Raw genomic sequence first — 22391 nt, 5'->3', positions numbered from 1 at the left:
AATGGTGTAGACATTGATTTTAATTAAAAATTTATTTATATTAGAAACAATTAAATTATTAATTTCTATTTTTGTGCAGAAAAAAAATCAAACCTTACAAATTGCATAGAAATATTTTTTTAATATTGAAAAGCTAATAAATTATTTCCTTGAAATACATAAGGTAAAATCTTTTTTCTTGATTTAAATATTTTAGTGCGTGTTGTTATCAATTACTTCCAATTTTCATAATATTTTGCTTCTTCTAAAGTGTTTTTTTTTTTTTCACATATTTTTGTGCCAAATTCTTGATAATTCACTTAAGAATCAACTTGAAAAATTGTGTATACACATAATTTATTTTTTAAGTAGAACAATGGTTCAATCATAGCCTATAGTAATAATAAGTCAAAAATTATTTATAAGATTAAACATTTTAGTATAAATATTTAAAAAATATTACAATACAAAATTAATTTTTGTAAAAAGGCTCAAATTTAAGAATAAATGTAATAAAATTATAAAAATATGCAAGAAATCATGATTTAAAAAATTTTAAATCTGTTTATCTATAATTTAGTTTTTTAAAATTTTTGTTAAAAAGATTATTATTTAGTTTTATTGTGGTTAAGCATTTTGCAAATTTTTAAATGAACCGAAATTAGCATGGTACCACTTATGCAAGCGAGTGTAATAATTTCGATTCAAGACCGCGTGCTTGTGTGTCTGTGGCATTAGAATCGCGAACGTGCACGGGCAGGCGTCCCTGAAAAGATGAAAGTAAAAACAGCGTTTGCAATTCGCGACGGCAGAAATTGAGCAGAAATAAAATAATGGGAGGCTATCGTGTGCTATATTGCTTGTCGGCGCGGCGGCACGGGCTGTTAGTCAGTCAGTCAGAGTGCGATGCACCCGCACCAACTGACCCAGATACGGTTGACGCGGCGGCGGAGGAGAGAGAGCGAGGGCCCTCTCCTCCCTCCGCGCATTCATGTACATACTCGCCTGCAATACAAATAAATAGACCCTTATGTACGCCGCTCCCTATTCTAATATACATAGAATGCACCTCCACTGACTGGTGCACCGCAGACTATTTTGCATAAATACAGAATAGTAAGAAAAAAAAATTAATGAGGATTTCCGTTTCGGTCAAAGTTATCACAATTTTTTTTTTATTGCAGTTGGATTTGTAATTTTTGCCGATGAAAATGGGCAATGACACTTTTCGAAGGAAATGAATTTTATGGATCTGATTTTTTTTCCAAAATTTTACCTGCTTTGTAAAGGATTTTTAAAATTTTAAATTATTCAGTATTATTCAATCACACAAATAAATTTAAATAATAGAGTTCAAGTTTCCTGTGACGTTTATTCGCTGCTGAAAAGTTGACGAACGTTGCAAAAGTAGTCACTATTTTTTTTCACATTTTTTATTACCAATTAAAATTAAAAAACAGTTAATTTCTTTTCATAGCCATATTTTTCTAAATTGTATAGAATTTCAGAATTTGACAGTCCCCTATCTAAATTTCGATCAGCAATTTGCGGTCACGGTGAAATGTCGAAAATTCATCTGTAGAATAATTCATGGCTTTTTCATTGACAATTTATTCTTTATAAATTGAATTAGAAATAATGCTGAAATCTCAATCCGGAGGTCAACGGATTTCCGGGCACTCTTTCGAATTTTTATATAGTATGTATTTTGAGATTGCTATAGAGACAAAAAAAGAAAAAACTATCTTGATCATTATCAAATTATTATTTATTGTTTTCCTTAAAGTAATGTGAAATTATTACATCAGAATTTCGGCTTATGAAATAACTGATTCCATAACAAATTTGTTTTAATGTATATGTAATATGAAATTTTTTAAGGCGTTTCATAAATATCTAGTCTTAAAGTTGGTAGTTTTTCGTACTAATTTTTGAATATTTGTGATGATGCATCTCAATTTGAGCAGAGAGTGCCTTGTAACACAAATTAAGGGATTTTTTTGTAAGGGCTCAATTTCTTTTGTTTTTAGAAGAAGGATTTATAAATTTAAATAAACAACTCGTTTATTGTTTACGATTCATTGTTGCTTAGCCAAAGAAAAGAATCATAATAAAAACAATCGCAAGAATCTGAGCCATCTAGAAAGGTTGATGGCTCCATTTTTGTCATATTTTAGCAAAATATCAATATTATTTAAGAGTCTTGAGTAAAAAAAAAAAAAACTAATAATTTGTTCCTCAAAGGTAAACATTTTTTAAACTTATTTGTTTATGCTATTCTATTGACTTCCAGAATTGGAATTAAATACTATACATTTCTTTTCCCTCTTTTTAATAAATTGATTTTATATTGACGCTATTCCAAGGACTTGCGATCTTATAATGAATATTGCTTGTATAACTGAATTTGAATTATCCAATTTGACTTTACAAAAAAGGACACGTCATAAAATATATATTATAGGGGAAATTTCGCATCTAATCGCGCGCAGTTGACAAGAAAGTGTCTTTTCCAATGTCCTGGTTTGCGCGGCAAAAGCTCCTCATTTGAATACAGGCACATCATATGCAAGTACAAATAAGTGTCGCAAGTGTCAGACTGCCAACATTGTCCCACTTTTCTCGACCAATTGTTGTGCTCGTACACATATACACATATATTTTATGCATTTTCCTGCGCGATGCTCTTTCTGCCGTGTTCGTCGAGCCGGGCTTGTGATAAGCGCGCGCCTCTTTATCAAAGTGGCAATGAACCTCGCGCGAGTTGGCCTAATTTTCCCTATCAATACGTGGAATGTATTGTGTACTTAAACGTCTCTCAAAATGTTGCTTATCTTCATAAGCACACACAGCAGTTTGCTCAAATCAAAATTCAGTTATGAGCAAAAGAGTTAAAAATACAAAAATATATTTTCAGAAATATTATTTCGAGACAGGACTTATAAGATTGTTTTAACGAAAGAATTATAGATAAATTTATTTATTTTTAAAAATGGATCAATGAATTTATTGATACAAAGATATATAATTTATAAATTTGAAAAATATGATGGGACCCGACAAGTTCAGAATGTAAACTGGAATTATAATCTACTTGTAAACTTGCAATTTAATTATCAAAAAGTTAATATTCGAATTTCGAACAAAAAATTCAGTCAATCAATTAATTTAGCCGGAAATTTTCACATTCGGAAATTGATGGGAGGCGACCCATTTTAATACTATTTAAGAGCTGATTAATTTAAATTAGTGTGGCCGTAGGTTATTATTGTAATAATATTGCATTAAAACAAAATATGAAGAAAAAAAATATTCTTGAACCGTCCATATTAAAACTATTGATTTGAAATTTATAAAAAAATTTGCATAATAATTTTAATAAAATTAAAATACATCATTAATATTAAATATGAACAAATTTAAATTACAATATAATTTAAATATAACCTAACAATTTAATTAAAATGTATTTGAAAATATTTGAACTGCAATATTTGAAATATTTATTTATATTCTTGAAGTTAAATGCAAATGGACTTTGCATTGCAAATCAGACTAATTAATACAACCGATGTTTTGTGAAGCAATAAAAAGTAATAAATGGGACACGCTCCACAGGAAACCCGTGCACTTTTATACACACCAATTGCTAAATAAAAATTTCGCTCCCACAGAGGTCTGCGACCTTTCAAAGGTCTTGGCTTGAGCAAAGGGAACGGCGCATAGCCGTGATTTATTCATTTCCTAATGTTGAACTTGCAATTTGTGTGTAGAAAGTTGCGAGAGAGGAGATGGAGTTAGCGTGGCCTTTCACTCTCATTGATGTGCCTACTGATAAGTGACAATTTTAATCAAAACCAAGGGCGGTGAGAGTTGCTGATGTGAGAGAGGCGCAGATCGTTGAACCTGCGACTTGTGAACTTTCAACCGCTGCGAAAGATCAGCATAAAAATTCTCTTCAACATCTTTTTTCGAGAGCTATTTTCATGAAATCCAAGATTTGATTTCCTTTTTTTTTACACCTTTCAAATTTTATTTTTATTTTATATTAAATTTTTTTGCGAAGAAGCGAAAGTAAGTGGCTCTGTGGTTTCCTGCATGCTGAATAAGTTCACGACACTCTAATTGTGTGTGTATGCTGAGAAAGATGCACCTACACAACTTTCTCCTTCAGTGAAGAGGAGAAATCACTGCGACCAGGCACAAGCAGTGCTGCCTATATACAAACTCGGAAATGTAACGTTACTTTCTTTCGACTCGCTCTTTTTTGCCCACCGGCGGCAAATCAGTCCGTTTTCCTGAAATCACTTCCCATTCACAGGACCTTTCCTTTCGCTTTTTGTTCGTCTCACGAGAGGGTCCACCGAGAGCTGCCGCTTTTCTCCAGGTCGAGCGCATGACCAGCGTTTCTCGTGACTTAAAATTGTGAACACTTTATTATATAGACAGAGCTACCTGTTAATTTTCGTGAGTTTCAAATATTTGGCAAAATTGTGGGAGGATTTTTTTAAATTATGTTTTATTGTTTAACTATCTTATTTTTTCCGCCCTTTTTATTTTAAGTACAAATTTGCATCACTTCACTGCTATTACTAATATTTTCACATTAAAATTTATCCCACAAATGAGTTTATTCCAATTCATAATGTTTTATATTTTATTTTTGTGTATTGACTTGATGTAAGATGTGTTTTTCATATTATATCTGAATGGAGAGTAAATAAATAAATAATAACAACCAGGAAATTAAAATGAAACCTATTATTTTAATTAAAGAATGGTTTTCGATTATTAAAAAACTGTAATTAAATTTTGACTTTCATGCAATTTCAATTTTTAATTTTTTTCAATGACTTTCTTTAAATTGCAAATCAATTATTAGAATTAAGAGGGTAAAATCAAATTTAAGGAAAACTTCAATGACAGAAGTACGAATGAAGTTGAGGAAAAGATTTAATTATTTTAAATACTGGAAAAAATTAATTGTATCATGCGAAATTCATATTGAAATTTATATAATTGTAAATTTTTATTGTTTACTGGTCCTTCATCTGCATCTCCAAAGGATTTGAATTCCAATCTGCGTACATCATGCAAATGAAATTAATAAAAGGGGTGCTCTTTTCACAGCTGAACGCACGACTTGGTTGGCATTTGCGCTTCGGAGCGAGAGGTGCGCGCGCGACACTGCCGTATATATTTAATTGTGAAATGAATGTTAATGAACTTTTGCGTGTATAAGTCAAGTGTGTTGGTCATGCCAAGCAAGCAGGCCGGGAAGTGAGCTGCCAGCAACAAATGTGTGCGCGATTTCACTTTCACAATTATTGTGGAGTTATAATACATATTATCATATATAGGCCCAGCATATTTAATTCGCGCTGGGAAAGCCAATCTGACTAACTAATGAGCTGCGAAACAAGCCTTTAATGTTGGTCCATTCCAAGGATGAATTAGTCATAGAATCTGCTACCTAATTTCAAGATTAATCATAATTAATTGCAGACTCTATATCATTAAAATGGATAGTAAAAAAATTAAAAATATTTAAAAAAAATCAGTCTCATTTACATAATATTTTCTTTCTCAACCATTTAAATTAATTTACACTATATTTTATTATTAATAATTGGCAATAAAATTAATGGAAATTAATTTTTACTAGTTTGATATTAACTTGTTTTTATACGAAAAAAAAGCAAGATAGTATTATTTATTTTTACACCTTTTATTATTGTCTTATTCAAATCTAATCTTTTGATTTTTCATTTTTGGCAACTATTGGAAACAAAAATTGAAATCACCAGCATTTTGTGAAGACTTGAATTTACTTTATCACTAAAGATTTGTTCATTCTAGTTTGCTCTAATATTAATTTAGAAAAAAATAATTAATTATTTTTTACCAAATTTATTTAAATAAAACAAATGATCTGAAATATTTCTGCGCGAATTTCAACAGCGAGCAACAGTATAGAGCTGGAAACTTCCCAGCTTGTTTGATTTTTGGCAACTTGCACCCTTCTTTTATCGTTACGAAACGCACGTTATGCACAGCCTCGATCTCTCGAACAAACAAGTTCACAGCGAATCTATCTTGCCCCTGAAATCTGCTGGGTTTTGTTGTTTGGCTCACGCGAGAGCGCAGATGGAAAACGAGCGAGCGCCGCGAGCAACTTGTGATAGGGCTGAAGTTTTGCCAGGAATCTGTTGGTATGTGCGAAATAGGCGACGATTCATTGAGATAAATAAAGAAGGACGCAGTCATTTGCGGCGCGGCCTGAGCAAGCAGAGACAGACTGATCGCAAACAGCCAAGCGAAGAAGAACGTCGCCGACAGAGATATTCCAAAATTAAATTTAGCAAGTAGGTCTCACTTCACACTGTTGAGCAATTTGCAACCCATCAAGTGCTCCCTGCTAACCAAAACACTGCTAAAAGCTGAAACAAGTTTTAAAAAAGTTGAAAGAATCATATGGTAATAAATAATTTATTTTCTGAAAATCGGGCAGTCGAATGTATGAGACGGTTAAAAAATATTGATGGTAAATAAATGTTATAAAAAATATTAAATTTTTTACTTTTATATTTATAAAGCGAACTTTAAAATTTAATTTTAAATAAGCATAATTTGTAGTTAATTCTTAATTATTATTTATTAATTTTAAATCTGATTTTGTGTTTTAGCTGCAGTTCTTTGAAATTTTTTTTGTTTAAAATATTTATTTTAATTTAATTGTAATAACTAATGTTGTTATTATTTGCAATTACAAATATTCAAGAGTAAGTTGTGTATTACTTTCATTACTGAAATTGATCATATTCATACAAAAAATATTTAACAATAAGACGGTACATGGCAAAAAAAAACATGGATAGTAAAATCAATGTAAACTGGATTCTTTATAGAAATGAAAATTTATTAAACATAAACTGCCCCTAAACTTCCACGAGGAATTTCATACATTTTGTTTAAAAAAAAAAATAATAATAAGAAGATTGAATAAATAGATTTTTCTATTTTTATTTATTTCTTTCTACCTCAATTCGTCATCAATTCATTTTAAAAATTAAAAAAGACCACGCTGCTCTACAACTTTGGCTGCTACAAAGTTTCGATACAAAAACCGATTTTCATATCCCCTTGGGGTTCCAATGAGACTCGCACCCGGAAGTTGACAGAGCCGCATTATACGCACTCTCTGCCTCGCAAACAATCCCTGCCAGCAACAAAGAAGGAAAAAAATGAGACTTCGCAAGTTGCGTGTCTGTGCGAAGCTCAAATATTTGCAACGGCGCGGGATGATGCCAAATCCCAGGGGAACGAGCGGCCGCAGACTATGTTATACTTTCCCTCGGTACCAATAAGACGCGGCGTGACTAGGTAGGTACACGCGTGACGTCACCGGTACCAAAAGCGGCGCCGGTCGACGAACCCTTCGCAGCGACTGAGGCAAGCAAAGGTACGAGTTTCACTTTTCAACGGTGAAAGTGCGCGAATCGTGACACCGCGAAGGTTATGCTCGAGTGTTGACTGTGGATAATTCGAAATGATGAATTTTATGTTGTAACTTAACCGACTTGATGCTTTTTGCAACACGAACTTGCCGCTCTCTGCGGTGCCAGCAGCTCTCTGGTTTCACACCGACGCTCAATTTACATTTTGCATAAAACTCTGATGTAAATTTATTGATTGAAAGATTAAATATTTTTTATTTATTTATTTTATTTATTTATTTTTTTTATTTAGGAAAAGTGGAAAAGTGCCAGTAATTGTCTACCTGATGTTTAAATAATTTAAATGATTATTTAGAGAACGCTGCATAATTTCCACCACATTTTTTTACTCAAATTTGGAGTGTTCTATAGAAACAGAGCCATAAAATTACAGTTTTTAATAAAAGAATACAAATAAATTTTGCTAATTCAATAAGCTTTTGTTTTCATTTAAATAATTATAATTTTATTTCTCAATCTGCGCAATTTTGCAAACGTGACATTGACGACTTGTTGAGTTAGTTTGTTAATTAAATGAGAGAAAGATGCGATTTTTATCTCAAAACGGTGCTCTTCGCGCAATTTAACTAAGAAAATGTAAATTGAATGTAAGGGCAGCTCTCACACTCACTCTCGCTCTTATTCGGTATGCCTGCGAGGCGCGACTTGACCTTTCAAAAATAGGCATTATTTCTCAGGTTTGCTCGCCCACAATGCATAGCCCCCACGACACCTGACCCGACCTCTAACTCTCTAATTTTGAGCCAACATGCGTTAACAGAAATTGCCAGGCGTTTATTGATAAAATATTAGACATTAATTTTTTTTTTTAAATTAACGATTTTTTTATCTCATTTAGTACTGTGAGTTAATTTTTAATTGAATTGCGACGGAAAAATTTGTAAACAATGTGTATCAAAATATAAAATTTACAAAATTGCAATATTGTATTCACAAATAATTTAAAAAATATTATTTTTATCAACTTATTTTTGCTTACATAGAAATGTTTGAAAATTAAAACTCATGAAAAAGTCAATATTAATTAAATATTAAAGTTATTTGTATAAAATTGTAAAATTAAATTGTTATGTCGTTACCTGCATATAAATTATAATTTATAACAAATCATTTGCCAACTTTGTTTGTAATGAATTTAATTTATTGTTTTGCATAAAATAATTGAAAAATTATTTAATTAATCGACATAGTTGTATTAACGTTGCGTAATAAAATCAACTACGATTTCCTGCAACACAGGTGTACGCATGCAGTACATAACCAAGGTATAATAATATATGAAAATAGAAATTTTCCAAATCGCCTGCAGCGAATCAATCGACCGGCAAGTTCTTACGCAATACGAAATTGAAAAAATAATTTTGCCCTCTCCTGGTGTGAGCAGCGCTAGAGCAAAACTGAAAGGTTACTCGAGGTCGTTGTGCGAGTGAGGGAAGAGCTGCAGCAAAGGTATATCAACTCAGGTTGCATTGTTGCTCAACCTGCAGCCGAGAGATTATTCAACCCGTTGGAAGAAAGTAAAAGTAATTAAGCAGTCGTTGCTCCTCTTCTTGTATCTGCTGCGGCGATTAAAGAACACACAATGGCTCAAAAACAGCTGCTCGAGTGGGAAATGAAAGAAAGAAAGTGGCAGTGCAGCAGTAGAAAGTGAATTCGGAGCTGCATTTATCTCTGGCGCTCACGAAGAGCCGATCTGTCTCTTCCCGATAAATTTACATGCGGTTTGCGTGCTGGCGAGGCGAGAGTGGCCGGTTGAATGACTCAAATTGAGCAGGAAGAACATCGCATGAACTGTCTTGAAAGTGAAAAAAACACTTAATGGCTTTTATATAAAAGTACATTACATTAGTGTCAATTTAAGTCATGAGCACGGATAAGGAACTAACTTTTGCTTAAAAAATTGACTGGATTTTAAAATCAAGTTGATTTTTTGTGAAGGATGTAAGATTACAGAAATAAGAAAAAAAATAAGAATAAAAATTTGTGTAAAAATAAAAAAATAAAAATTCGGAAATTAAGGATTTTCTAATTATTTGAAGGTTAAAAAAAATATTTAGATTAACTAGATTGACAAGAATTTATGCACACACAATATTAATTTTGCTAACAATTCGCTAATTTTTGTTACAGCTGAAAAGTGAGCACAATGCAGCCGGCAGATACTTCCACAGAACCAAAAAGTGAGTATGATTTTTCGTTTTAATTAAATGAAAAAAAAAAAACAGAAATGCGCTTCATAAATGTTGTTTTGTATTGCCTGAATATATTATTCACCAACCTGCAAAACTTATGAATAAAAAAAGGACAATGATTTGAAATTAAGACTTGAAATGATCGCAGTTGATAGTTTCAGAACATTTATTTTTGGTATTCGGTATGGTATCATTCTCCTTATGTTCGTGGACATGGTTCAAAATAATGCCCAGCATAATCCCCTCTCATACAAGCAAGTCACGTGCGAAATAAGCCTGACAATGAGTGAACATTGAAAAGCTCCACACACAACTTGAATGGCTTCTTGTTGGTTGAAAACAAAAACCAAATAATCGCCTCCCACATTACAAAATAAAAATCTCTATTTTAAGACAATTTCATTTTGTTGAATAACCTATCAACTTTTCTAAACAAAATTAAACATTCGATTATAAAATGACATTTGGCGGGAGAAAATTAATTTTTGAATAAATTAAAAAAAATTGAAACCCCGGAAGTAAGTTTTCTCATCATCCAATTTAATAATACAGTATGATACAATAGTATAAAAATGTAGTAATTATTTCCGTTTTCAACATGTAATCTTAAATCCCAATTAGTGTAAAATTATGACGACAATTTTTTTTAAATAATTTGATATAACAACTCATATAATGAATTCTAATGAGATTGGAAATCACACTGTGAAGTATTGTTTGTCACAATGATTGATTCTCGCCATCAGCTTGGCCTGCTGAGGATTAATTAATTTCACTGATGCCAAGAGGGAGTGTTTTTAATCAATTCTAATTCTAATGCTTAGATAATCGCACACTGAAATAAATCATTGTGACTGCCTTCCGATTTTATCCATACAATTTATTCTCTATATCGAGAAGTTAAAATAAAATTTATTGTGCAAATATGAATTGTGACGAATTTTAATCCATGATCTGTTTAAAAAAAATGCGATTTAATTTATGTCTCCAATTAATATTTAATGAATTGATTTTATTACTGGTTAATTAGAAGACTTTGACTAGAAGTTGAAAACATTGCAACAAATTTTCTGATAAAAAAAGTTAACATTGCACAGTTAATTTTTTTTTTAAATAGCAATAATAATATCTAAAAATAAAAATGCAATATTTTAAATGATTTTTAAGTTAAATACTTGTTTTTGCATTATCAATTTTGTTAAACAGAATTATTTTAAGGCACATATTTTGTTTTGAGGTTACTTGAGCTGCTTTGGTTATGAGCGTCGGTATATTTGCGTCAGTGTCTCATGACAATGGCGCTTCTTCGGCCGTCGAAAGGGGGTTTGTGAAGCGCTGGTCGGCTTTGCCGCCGATCAATAAAGCAACGCGCCACCGAGCGTAATTTTCAGCTGCAAGCAAGCGCCGGCGAGAGTGAAAGTGAGAGAGAGAGAGGATATGTGGGTGAAGTGCATTTCATTGACTAAAAAACTGGCAGCGTGGCCCGGGGTGAACGGCCGTTCTTGAGTATTGATTGCGAAGTTGCGCCGTTGCCAAGAATACAAGGCCAACGACCCTCAAAAACATCCCGAAAAGAGTGAACTTGTGGAGCACGCGCGCTGCAAGGGTGTGTTATTTCGTCTCCCGTGTGTAATAATAAACGGTGGTGCCGCTGTCGGTCGCGACCGCGGCGTGCACGCGGAAGCTGCTTTTCCAACCCCGCAGACTATTTTTAGATCGGTTATCACGCGAAATAATAAAGAGTCGAGCCGACACAAAAGTCGCAGAATGTGGCTTTTCACTCGGCAGACGCCGACTTTTGGCATCGACTCGCGATTTTTCGCAGCAAGAATTAACGATTAAAATCCGTGCCGCGGCTCACGAGATTTGGCAGCAAACTTTTGAAATTGTCATTTAAAAGCTCAGAAGGTTCATTTCAAAACGAGATTTATTAGGGAAAAACTTCCATTTGTTTGTGAAATTTTCAGAGAAAAAGACGTTATAAATTGTTTCTACCTAAACATTCTTGATATTTCTATTCAGAAAGTTAACAGACTTTAAAAAAGTTAATCAATTAACAGAAAACTAAAAGATTCGAGGAAAAATAAATAAACAAAAAAGCTAATAGTGATAGGTTGGATTTCAAAGTTTTGATATTATATTATTATTGTTGTTTTTATATCAAATAAAAATCAATTTTATTTGGCTACAAATACTGCTTACAATTCATCTCAATTAACTAGTGTGCCAAATGAAAATTTTAAACTGAAAGTCTTAAATATTTTTGTATTGGATTTATTTAAATAATATAAGACATCTGTTGAACAAGAACAAGTATCCTTATAAATAAAGATTAATAAATGAAATTTCAGAACTTATTTATTTATTTTTTATCTAATTAATAAATAGACAAGTAAGATTAATTTAAAGATTTACAGTAAAAAGATTTCTCATCTCAATTGATTAAAAATTAATAAAAAAAAAATAACTAAAATCTAATATAATGAATTTTTAATAAATTATAATCAAAACAGTACACACAATATAAATAATCATTTTTAATAATTTAGTTTAAATAAAATAATATGTAATAAAATGTAACATAAAAACATCTTTTGCAATTTTTTTTTTTCAATAAAATAGTAGAATAAATTTTTTTTTATTTTCTCTCCATTTCATACAGTCATGAATACACAGCTACATTAAAGTACAGTAAAAACTGAAAATACATTGTTTGGAAAGAGACATAATTATACTGTTCTGTAAAGCACTAATAACATTTTAAAACATCTTCATCTACTTATTGAAGCTGTGTACCAAACCTAATCTAAAATTTAATTTATATGCTTTATATAAATTCAAAATGCAAAACTTTGATGTGTGGGCAGAACCTAAAATTACTTATCTGATTTATTTGTGATTAAAAGGGCTTACGAGTTTTCTCGCTCCAATTCTAGCTCTTGGATAATTGCGCTATTGTATTTTTGCATTTGGCCGCAGATTCGGTGACCTCAATGAGCACGTGTCTCTCTGCTCTCTCAGACAGCACGCGTCTCTTATAGATCTCGCAGCATCTCTCTTCCCCTATGTCCGTCAGGTCTAAATCAGGAGCGCAGTGTAAATTCTGCGAACGTGTACTTTGCTGCTCACTTTCCACACACTTATCCTCATCCCTCATCTTACCAAATACACCAAATTAACATCGTAAAAAAAATTATAAATAAAATAATGTTTTAAATTACTAAAGGACTTTATTGAAGAAATTAATATAATCTTTTTAATTTACCTTGCATCCTTTGTACAGAAAAAGTCACACTTATTTTTTTGTTCTCCAATTGACTGATATATTTTTGGAATTAATTAAATTTGCAAAGGATTTCCAACGTAAGTAATGCTTATTATGTCCATTTTCTATAATCCACACATTCTCGAGCAAACTGAAAACTAACAAGTTTTTATGTACCACCGGCAATACAACTTTGATAAACAAAAAATAAGAGCAGACACTCAGTCTAGCCTGTATATATTATTGTGACCTGCTGGCCCGTCGTTATAATAAATTTGCCATTGTGTGTCTGCCGCCAAAGTCTCGAGAGGCTTCCTTGAATTATTCGAGAGCGCCGCAAAATACGAACAGAAAAAATAACACCTCTCTGTTACAAACACGCGTTCGCGTATATTCAAAAAACGTAAAACGAAAGGAGCACTTAGGCGCACTAAAGAGATGGACGACCTCGGCAAGGTCTGGCCCGTGGCTCGACCCTGATTTGGGCTCACCTTGCCTTGCCAATTCATATTAAAGAAGCGGCTGGTCCGGAGGAAATTAATGCTAGAAAGGTCGCTCAAAGAGAAAGAGTGATTAAGAAGGGGAGGCTCACCTTGTCGCAGAGTTAAATGTCAAGATCAGACGCCTTGAGAGACATACTTGCGAAGATTTCATATGAAAAGGTGCGTGTGGTGCTTCTCAGTCGGACTTGTTTTTATTTTCGTGCGAAGGAAAAACACATAGATTTTACGGAAGGCCAGCCCATGGCATTTGTACACACGAGACGACGTGTGTTTTGCACAGGGAGCAGCCTCGACCATGACATTCAAGGCGTGAAATTTTGTGCGCGAGATTTTTGTGTGTGCAAGTAGCGTGCTTTTAATGTTATTTACTTGGAGATTGTTGGACATGTTCAGGATATTAACTTTTTGTAAATATAAATGAAAAAAAGTTACTTACTAAAATTTTTAGCATAATTTTTAATATTATAAAAAAGCAAAGTGAATAAAATTGATTCACATTTTACAATTTCAATACTTTTTTATTCTTTTTTGTAAATATTTATTTTTAAATTTTAAATTTTTATTTGCATTTTAATAATAAAACAATTAACCATGGTTTTTATTGCTAAATTTAAAGTAAAATTTTAATTAATTAAAATAGCCAATGTACTTGAAAAAACAATGTACTACTGATAAAAATATACTTTGCTCAATATAGTCTGCGTTTAACGTTGCACTTCTAAAAGGATTGATTGATTATAATATAAGTATATTCTATATGAAAAATAATTCATTTTTATTTGGGTCCAAGGAAAGTCGTTGAAAGTGGCTGGTGTCAAGCTGGTGATCTTGTAATCGGAACATCATTCATATTTACCTTTCAAATTAGCCTCTCTTGGCCTTATGAGATTTTCAATGCGATTCGTTCATCATAAATTTCCATCAAAATTGGAATGAAATTATTTGTGGCACCATTTTTTGCGAGCGAGATTAAAAATGACGTGGAAAATGCTGCTATTCCTAATAGAAAACGCGTGCAATGCAATGCAAATGAGGTCGGTTTGCTATTTCCGCGGCGATGTCAATCAATCTGTGTGATAACATGGAGTATTTGTATCTAAAAAAAAATATTCGTGTTGATGTACATTTGCCAGAAATAAACAGCAACACGGAAGAACTTTGACCATGGAGGATTTTCATGCACAAGGCCGGGGCACGGGGCATCGCTTTCTGCCATTAGGCAGTCAGACTCTCATTGCCAAAGGTAAAAAGAAAAAAAATTAAAAAAAAAAATTCAATAAGAAATTTATGTGTGTTCTGGTCATTTACGGTGCTTGCGATTGAGCAATGAATTGAAAAATCTGGTTTAATGAAGTTTAAGATTTGTGCATTTTAATTGTTTATAAATCAGTATTCCGCTGCTGGTTCATTTAATATTTTTATAACTTTGATAAGAAGATCATTTTAACCATATTAAAAATCGGAATAGTAAAAATTAAAAAAAACCTACATGAATAAAGTTAACAAATCAGAGGTTTCTAGATTTCGTTTGACTTTAATTTGTTTGAGAAATACTCAACAAAAGATCGAGGTTAATAGGAGGGTGGACAGAATTAATCTGACCGGCCGGTCGGGTTGAGTGGACTCGAAGGGAAAACAACTATCGTCCAGAATTTGGGACGTCCCAGATGTCTGCTTGCTCAACCCCATCGCGGCTAATTAGCGGTCCTGCTGGCTGCCTGTTATAAATACTGCGGGAGGGACGAACATACGCAAAGCTTTAAGTGACGCGTTCGAGCCACGTGACCCCGTCAGGGCTGTGTTAGTTGACCTACTAACTGGCGAGAACTCGAAGAATATCGCGAGCGAGCGACACTCAAGAGCGCGGCGCACACCCGACACCCACACCCGCGTCACTCCGTCTCGGTAAAAATCGCGTCATTTCAATATCGGAGCAGATAACATACCCTTCGCATAAAATAATACTTCATCGTGAAATATAAAATAATGATATACTGATGGAAAAATTGTGTTCGAGGGTCAAAAATCGCAGCGGAACTGGCACTCGCATGTTGTGATAAATAAAATTATAATTAGGATATAGATAGATCTCTAAATAAATCAGTTAATCTATTTATTTTTCTAAAATATAAACGCCTAGAGGAACTAAATAGTATTGAAAGTAGAATCTTAAATAAGTAAAAATAAAACTGGGGAAATGATTCAAAGGAGAAGAATTGTACTAGTCGGTTAGATATTTTTAACATTATGAAAATTGCCGTTGAAATGCCTCTTTATATAAAACTAATTTTTAATTAATTTCCATGAAATAAAGCAGAAATACAATTATTATAGAACATTATACAAAAAACTGAACAAGGGAGTGCATTTAAACTCATAATGATCGATATCAGTCGTTTGGTACTTTAAAAAGGAAAGAATTTTTAACAATATAAAAATTATATATGCGTTACGATAGTCAAAATAAATTTGATTTCAGAGTAAAATAAAAATAAATAAGAAAAAAATATTTTCCATAGGTTAAATTTTTAAAATTAATTTAGATAGCTAAAAATTTGCTAAAATAACACGTTTTGAATTTTTAGTCTTTGTCCAACAGAATATCGTCTCCACCATCAGATTAGGTTAGGCTTTTTTTATTTTCCTCATTAGTATTTGTTTACACAGGGGGGAAATTGAAAAAAAAGAAAGAATAAAAAACAATCAGTGTTCAGCAGGGCATTCTTGTCTTTTTTCCAAGAAAGCTGTAAAAAAATCAACTGGGAATTTTCTTCCTCTCGAAAAGATGAGAAATCGACAACAGGTTTTTTGCGCGGCACACGTGGAAGATGCTGGATATGTTACATACGGTCCCATTGTGAATTGTCGTATGTACATGAAGCGGTATAGCGGAACCAATCCATTCTCCCGCAGGAACGATAAATCACACTTGTGCGGGACCTTCCCACCTTACGCCGTTTTTTCAAGGTGCAACAGTCAAGAGTAGCGGCAGACGAATTTTCCCTTTCTATTATGGCAATCCATTATAATGTGTGCTGAGACGATGGAGAAAGTGGGTGTTCAGAAAATAGACATGCCTGTCTTGTCTCTCTCCCCCTTCTTAATTCTCTTCTTTCAAAGTGCACATAATATGTATAATGAACCTGCTGCTTGGGCGCGTTATTTTTCTCAAGCAAGTTTAAGAAATTTGTCGCAAACGTGCCTGATTCCTCTTCAAAATATAAACGATACAAAAGGCATGGTGTTGTTGCATGTCACCATATTTAATATACATAAATATTATTTAAATCTTCTTGATTTGGGTCAGCTGCAAAATTTGCATTGGTTTTGAAAGTATTTTTGGTTGATCAGCAAAAACAAGTAAACGTATAGATTTTTTTATCATTATAAAAAGTTTGAAGCACCAAAACATAACAGAATTTAATAAGCAGAACAACTATTTTAGAATTTCCAAACTTGTATTTAATAAAATCGAAACATTTTATGGGCCTAAAATTTGATTTATGACACAATCTTTAAATTTCAAGTATGTGAAGGCCACTTTTAAATTTAAACATATGATAGCGACAGGCAGATTCGGGAGAAATTGCAGGCATTCGTCTGCAACTTTGACTATGCAGTCTGGTGCTTTCTGCGGTTTCCAGGAGATTTCCACCATAGTTACCATTCTTAGGTCGCAGCCGCTCACCTTCCTCGTCTTTCAATGCAAATTTGTAATAGTAAGAATTTTGCAAAAGAAAAATTGTGTATTTTTTTAACTAATTTATTTAATTTAATAGCTTTTGAATTTGCAAGGAAGAACACAAAAATTTCAAACCCAGAGAATTTCCTAGCATTTGAATCGGCTGCGGTTTCCATTCAAAACCGCTCAAATTAACTGTTGATTGTTGCATCCTTTGAGTGAGATCGTTGACGCACGTCATTGGTCGCAGATTTTTTGTGTTATTTTGTGGGCTGCATCATCCCGGCGTCTTCTTCCTCCTTTTAGAAAGTTATTACGCCTTTGTATCGTCTCTCAGGTGAAGGAAAGGTTGGCTGCTCGTTGCTGAGCGTAACAACTTTTAAAACGTTATAGCGGCGCGCGGCCGCCGGGGAAGGGGCTGGGAAATGAATCCCTGCTCGCCGCTCAGTTAGTTGTTGTCCTATAATCGTGGCGTGCACTCGACTCGCTCCTGCCACTCTGGATTATAGAAGTGCGGACAACTTGCTCCTTCATAGGATGTGTTTGGTTTTTATTCTGTACTGGATTGTCGCGTTCGATTGAGAGATAAAAGTGCACCTTGACTGACAGTGTCTCTGCCAGATGCGTGCTTCCAACCCCTAATCTTATAACCCTCGACCAAGTGAGTACCTATAGTTTTCAATTTTATTATTGGAGGAAAAACTTGTAAGAATTGGAGGAAAAATTAAGATTCAGACAATAAATATAATAATAATAGGGCAACAGACACTTATTTAAAAATCAATAATGTTAAATTTAAATTTCACTTTTATTTATAAATAAACCATTCAGATAGGAATTTTTTAAATTTTTATATACAGAGATCATTTTTTGGTAACTTGGAATTTTTTTTTATTTTCACTTTCAATTCACAGACTTTTGATTATAAGATGTGATATACCTTATCAGCGTGCAAAATCAGAATCACTTTCTTCGGAGGAGCGCGTGTGTCTAGAAAATAGAAAGTTCAAAGCATTGAACTTGAAAAATCGCAAGTATAGCGAAAAAGAAAGTTGTGCGAAACCCTCTCTTGCTTGCTTATCCGAAGAAAAATTTCTTTCTTCCGCGATTTTTTTTTTATTCGGTGAAATTAAATCCGACTGGCGATCACCTTGTCTTCCAAGTTTGTTGCTTATTTCCTGTCTCTCTTTTCGCGAATTACCATTTCGGCGGCAAAAGCCTTCAAACCAGCTTCTCTCACGGCTATTCCCAGCGAAGGTTGCCGGCCTCAAGCAACAAATTATGCTTTTCGGATTTATAATAAAATCCAGCTGATTTTTCTCCACTCCTCTTTCATTGAGTCAGGTTGGTGTATTGAAAGTGAATCACGCCTCAGGGATTTTGAAAGAAAGTACAAACGTGCGCGATGATCCTTCCGTAAAACGAGGACACTGTTACTGTCGATATAGAGAACGAAACCAACTCCTTTCTTGTCTGCGTGTTCAGTAGAGAAGCACGAACAACTTTTCCTGTCGTTTGAAGTGCGAGCCAAAAAAATTAAATTGAACGAGAAGTCAGAATTAAGGTTGAATCGCTCGCAGTAATGTTCAAAGAGGAAGGGCGATTTGTGTTGTAAAAAAACGGACGTCCTGCTATCTCACGACAGTGCAGAAAAACCCCGTTTTCAAATCTTATCAGGAATAAAAAAAGACAGTTACTTTTGCGTGACGTATGCCAGAAAGAATATGCAAAGTTTCCTGGCTTGAATTTTGTTTGTCTCAGAAAAGTATAAGTTAAAATTACAATATATGAGTTTATAATGTCAAATGCATACTGCAGGCAAAAATCAACTCTAAAATTCTATTTCATAATCTACATATTTCTTAATTTTTTTTGCAACACTTATTGAAAAAAAATTTAATTAAAGTATACATAAAATTCTAACAATGTTTAATTTTATTTATTTAGCATTTTATCATAAGACATTATATTTAATTTTTCAGTCGAACTTTTATTAATTTTTATTATTTATTTTGCAATTATTAATTAATTTTTAAAAAAAAATACAAAATTGAACTTATATTGTGTGTAAATTAAAAATTGGAAGTAAAATTTTCGTTTCAAGCAATCGCTAGAAGATAAATATGTTTAACGTTGTGTAGATTCATTATCATCAAATACTTTTTGAAGTTTCACGTATTGTATACCATTGAAAAAATTATGTTTGAATTCAAATAATTTTGATGCAATAAAATTATCTAACGAAGAAAATTGAAAACAGCTGCAATCTGCCGCGCTCATATTATGTTACATAAAAAAAGAACACTCTCGCGATCGCGTATATAGCTCATTTTGTGCTTTGCAAAGTAATTACCTCGAGCCCGGACGTTCACCTTAGCGCGAGAAATGAGGGCACGGAGAGAAAGTTACGAACGCCAGCCCGACTGACAAATCTAGCCTCCCCACCGTGTGCCTGTGTATACTATTGTATACCCCTTCGGCCGAAGCAGCCCCGCCACGTCTCAATGTAGACAGAGTGCCCTGCCTGCCAATGAAATGAAAAAATTAAGGGTCGACCCATTGTGATAATATGTTGCGCTTGATTCGGAAATTTGTTTGCCCGAAAATCGTCCGTGTCCTCAATCGACGCCGCGGCACGAGACTGACGACAGAGCTGGTGGGCGCCCCAGTGTCACTGACACTTTTTTGGCACGCACCGATCGATTTTGAAAAACACGGAAAATCCAGATCCGGCTGCTGGCCTCGTTTTTTCAATTAAATTCTAATAGAAAAGAAAAAATTTACAATTATAGATATATGAAAAAATTTGAAAAGAAAATATGATTACAAATAATAAAAAATAAAATCGCGATTTATTTTATTCAAAACTTTACGGCTCTTAGATATTTTATATTATGTTTATATTATGTCAGTTCTAAGAATAACAAGGGGTCGGACCCTTCCAGAAAAAGCTGCGTGAAAATCGGGTGGTCCCGGGTGTGCCGAAAAGCAAGCGTGGTGCGCGCGCGTCGGCTTTGGCGCGTTGGCAAAATGCGCGATGAAGTCAGAGCGCCTCGATTTAGGCTACCATAAAAAAGGAGGGGGTGGGTCATAGACCTTTGATTAGTGAACTTGAAAGTAGGTCAGATGAGGAAAGTGATGGTGAACATACACACTCGCGATCGCACAAGGCCTTTGCATACAACCACTGTCGGACGAAAAACGCGCGCCGCTCACGCGGATCCCCTGCATTATTTTTTTCACTCGCGCAACACTTTTGTTGGCCCTGGCGACCGGGGGCGGCAACATGCCGGGAATTTCGGGAGACTAGTGATTTTTCTGGATATTGTGCGTCGTAATTCCGTTAACCATAATGGAGGGCGGTGAGTCCAAAACTTATCTACTTGTGCCGAAAATCGAATACACATATTTCAGGCCATGCATAAATATGCACTGTTTTCACAATAGATTGTTAATGAACTTCTTAAGTAGTAAATTTTTATTTAAATATTCGAAAGTTAAAACTGCCTATGAAAATATAAGGAGACAAATGCATGAGATTAAAATACTTAAATTAAAAAAAAAATATATATAAAATGTTCATAAAAACTTTAAAATGTGGACTAAAGGGTTGGGAATGAAAGCGATTGAGGTTATAATTTTTTCAAAATATTTCTTAGTGCAATTATTATTAATTAATATAAGCACCTTACTTACATTTTAAGCATTTAACTCTTTATATTTTTACATTTTCGACTTTCAGGTTAAAATTTAATCAAACTTGTTTGACTATATTTGGGACACTTTTGTTAAATTTTACAAAATATTTTACAACCAAAATTAATATCTTTTACTGACAAAAACTACAAACTAATTTTTCTTTAAAAATCTTTTTGTGGCTTTTCTTCATTATTTTCGCCACAATTTTTCCTCTAATTTTAAGTGAAAAATGCGCATCTTCCCCATAACCTTTATTGCGTTCTTCCGCTAAAACAGCGTCTATAAAAATAGGCTAATTAAAACGCAGCGCGTCTCGAAATATCCTCGTCCTTGTTCCCTATTTTGAAAATTTTCGTTCTCGCCTTTTCCAGCAAATTTCAAACTCGACAGACAATTAACACAAACAATTACTGTCATTCTCAGTCGTACAATTATCAACAGCAATGCACGTATGGCACGAAAAAAACACATACAGATACATAAGTATATAATACGGTTTACTGCTGGATAATTGTGTACGCAAGAATGAGAAAAAACGTACGAAGGTCAGTCGCGACGACGGTGCTGCTCTTATACAATGTCTAATGTGTAAGAGAGATCTCAAATGTGGGTCTTTGGTTAAGGAGTTTAGAGAGGGAAAGTGTTCTCTCGCTGTGCGCCGCGTTGAAATTCGCAGCCTTGAGAGTGCTATAGGTTGGTGAACTGTATTTAGGTTCACTGCGATTGCACCACCACACTCGATCTCGCATTGTGCTGTGCTCGACTCACAAATATAATGCCAAGAGATACTCTCGCAGTACCACAACACAACAAATCGCCGTCATGATCGGCCGCGGGCACTTTACTCATTGTCAGTTGCACGATTTGTTTTTAGACCTGATTACATGGTTTTAATTTTTACACCTGTTTCGATAAACACGCACCTTGGATACAAGTCAGAATTAGTTTATCTTTATCAAAATAATACCTCTTAAAATTAATTTTAACAAATAAACAAGTTTTAATTTTACACACAAATAAATGAATTTAATTTTATTAATTAAAAAATATTTTAACTAATTTTAATATTTCTTTAACTATACTTGCAACATTTAGCCTTAAAATACAAATATTATGAGTATAAGTGATTTGTAATTAAATTTTTATAAGCTTTTGCATTCATTGGTGTAAAAGTGCAAAATAAAAAGAATTTAATTGTTCGGTTCTCTATTTTGACATTAGACTATTAGAGGATTCCATTTATTTAATTCATCTTATTACACTGAAATCTTGTGAATGCTTTGTGGGATAAAAATAGTAATTATTATAAAAATGAATTAAAAATCGCCATATTTGCTAATTTGCCTGATTAGGTTATAATAATATATGAATTCATATGAAAAAATTGAAAATGTAAATTTGTCCCACTTTTTGAATTTAATTTCTGTTTTCAATTATCGAACATTACAATTAAATTTTATTATAAAAAATCAGCTTATTAAGTTTGGGGAGGTAAAAAATAATATAATAGAAACTATTTTTTGGTTGATTTGTGGCAAAAGATCCAACAAATCA

General features: G+C 33.3%; 1 protein-coding gene across 5 annotated transcripts in view; it reads left to right on the top strand.

Moving 5' to 3' along the window:
* Positions 1-22391, top strand: part of LOC132199309 (hormone receptor 4) — a 52193-nt gene that overhangs the window by 18392 nt on the left and 11410 nt on the right. For 3 of the 5 annotated variants that reach the window (XM_059623920.1, XM_059623926.1, XM_059623925.1), the window contains exon 3: positions 9627-9676. In XM_059623920.1, coding sequence (XP_059479903.1) covers positions 9643-9676 — 34 coding nt within the window. In that variant the 5' untranslated portion in view covers positions 9627-9642. Of the gene's footprint in view, positions 1-9626; positions 9677-17566; positions 17800-20309; positions 20501-22391 lie in introns of those variants that run through there. The other 2 variants (XM_059623922.1, XM_059623921.1) reach the window with 2 other exon arrangements.

This window comes from Neocloeon triangulifer, unplaced genomic scaffold (genome assembly GCF_031216515.1).
Source record: "Neocloeon triangulifer isolate White Clay Creek 2 clone unplaced genomic scaffold, ASM3121651v1 ptg000014l, whole genome shotgun sequence".
Lineage (NCBI taxonomy): Eukaryota > Metazoa > Arthropoda > Insecta > Ephemeroptera > Baetidae > Neocloeon > Neocloeon triangulifer.
Note: the sequence above shows the minus strand (reverse complement) of the source record. Positions and strands in the feature narration are given on the sequence as shown.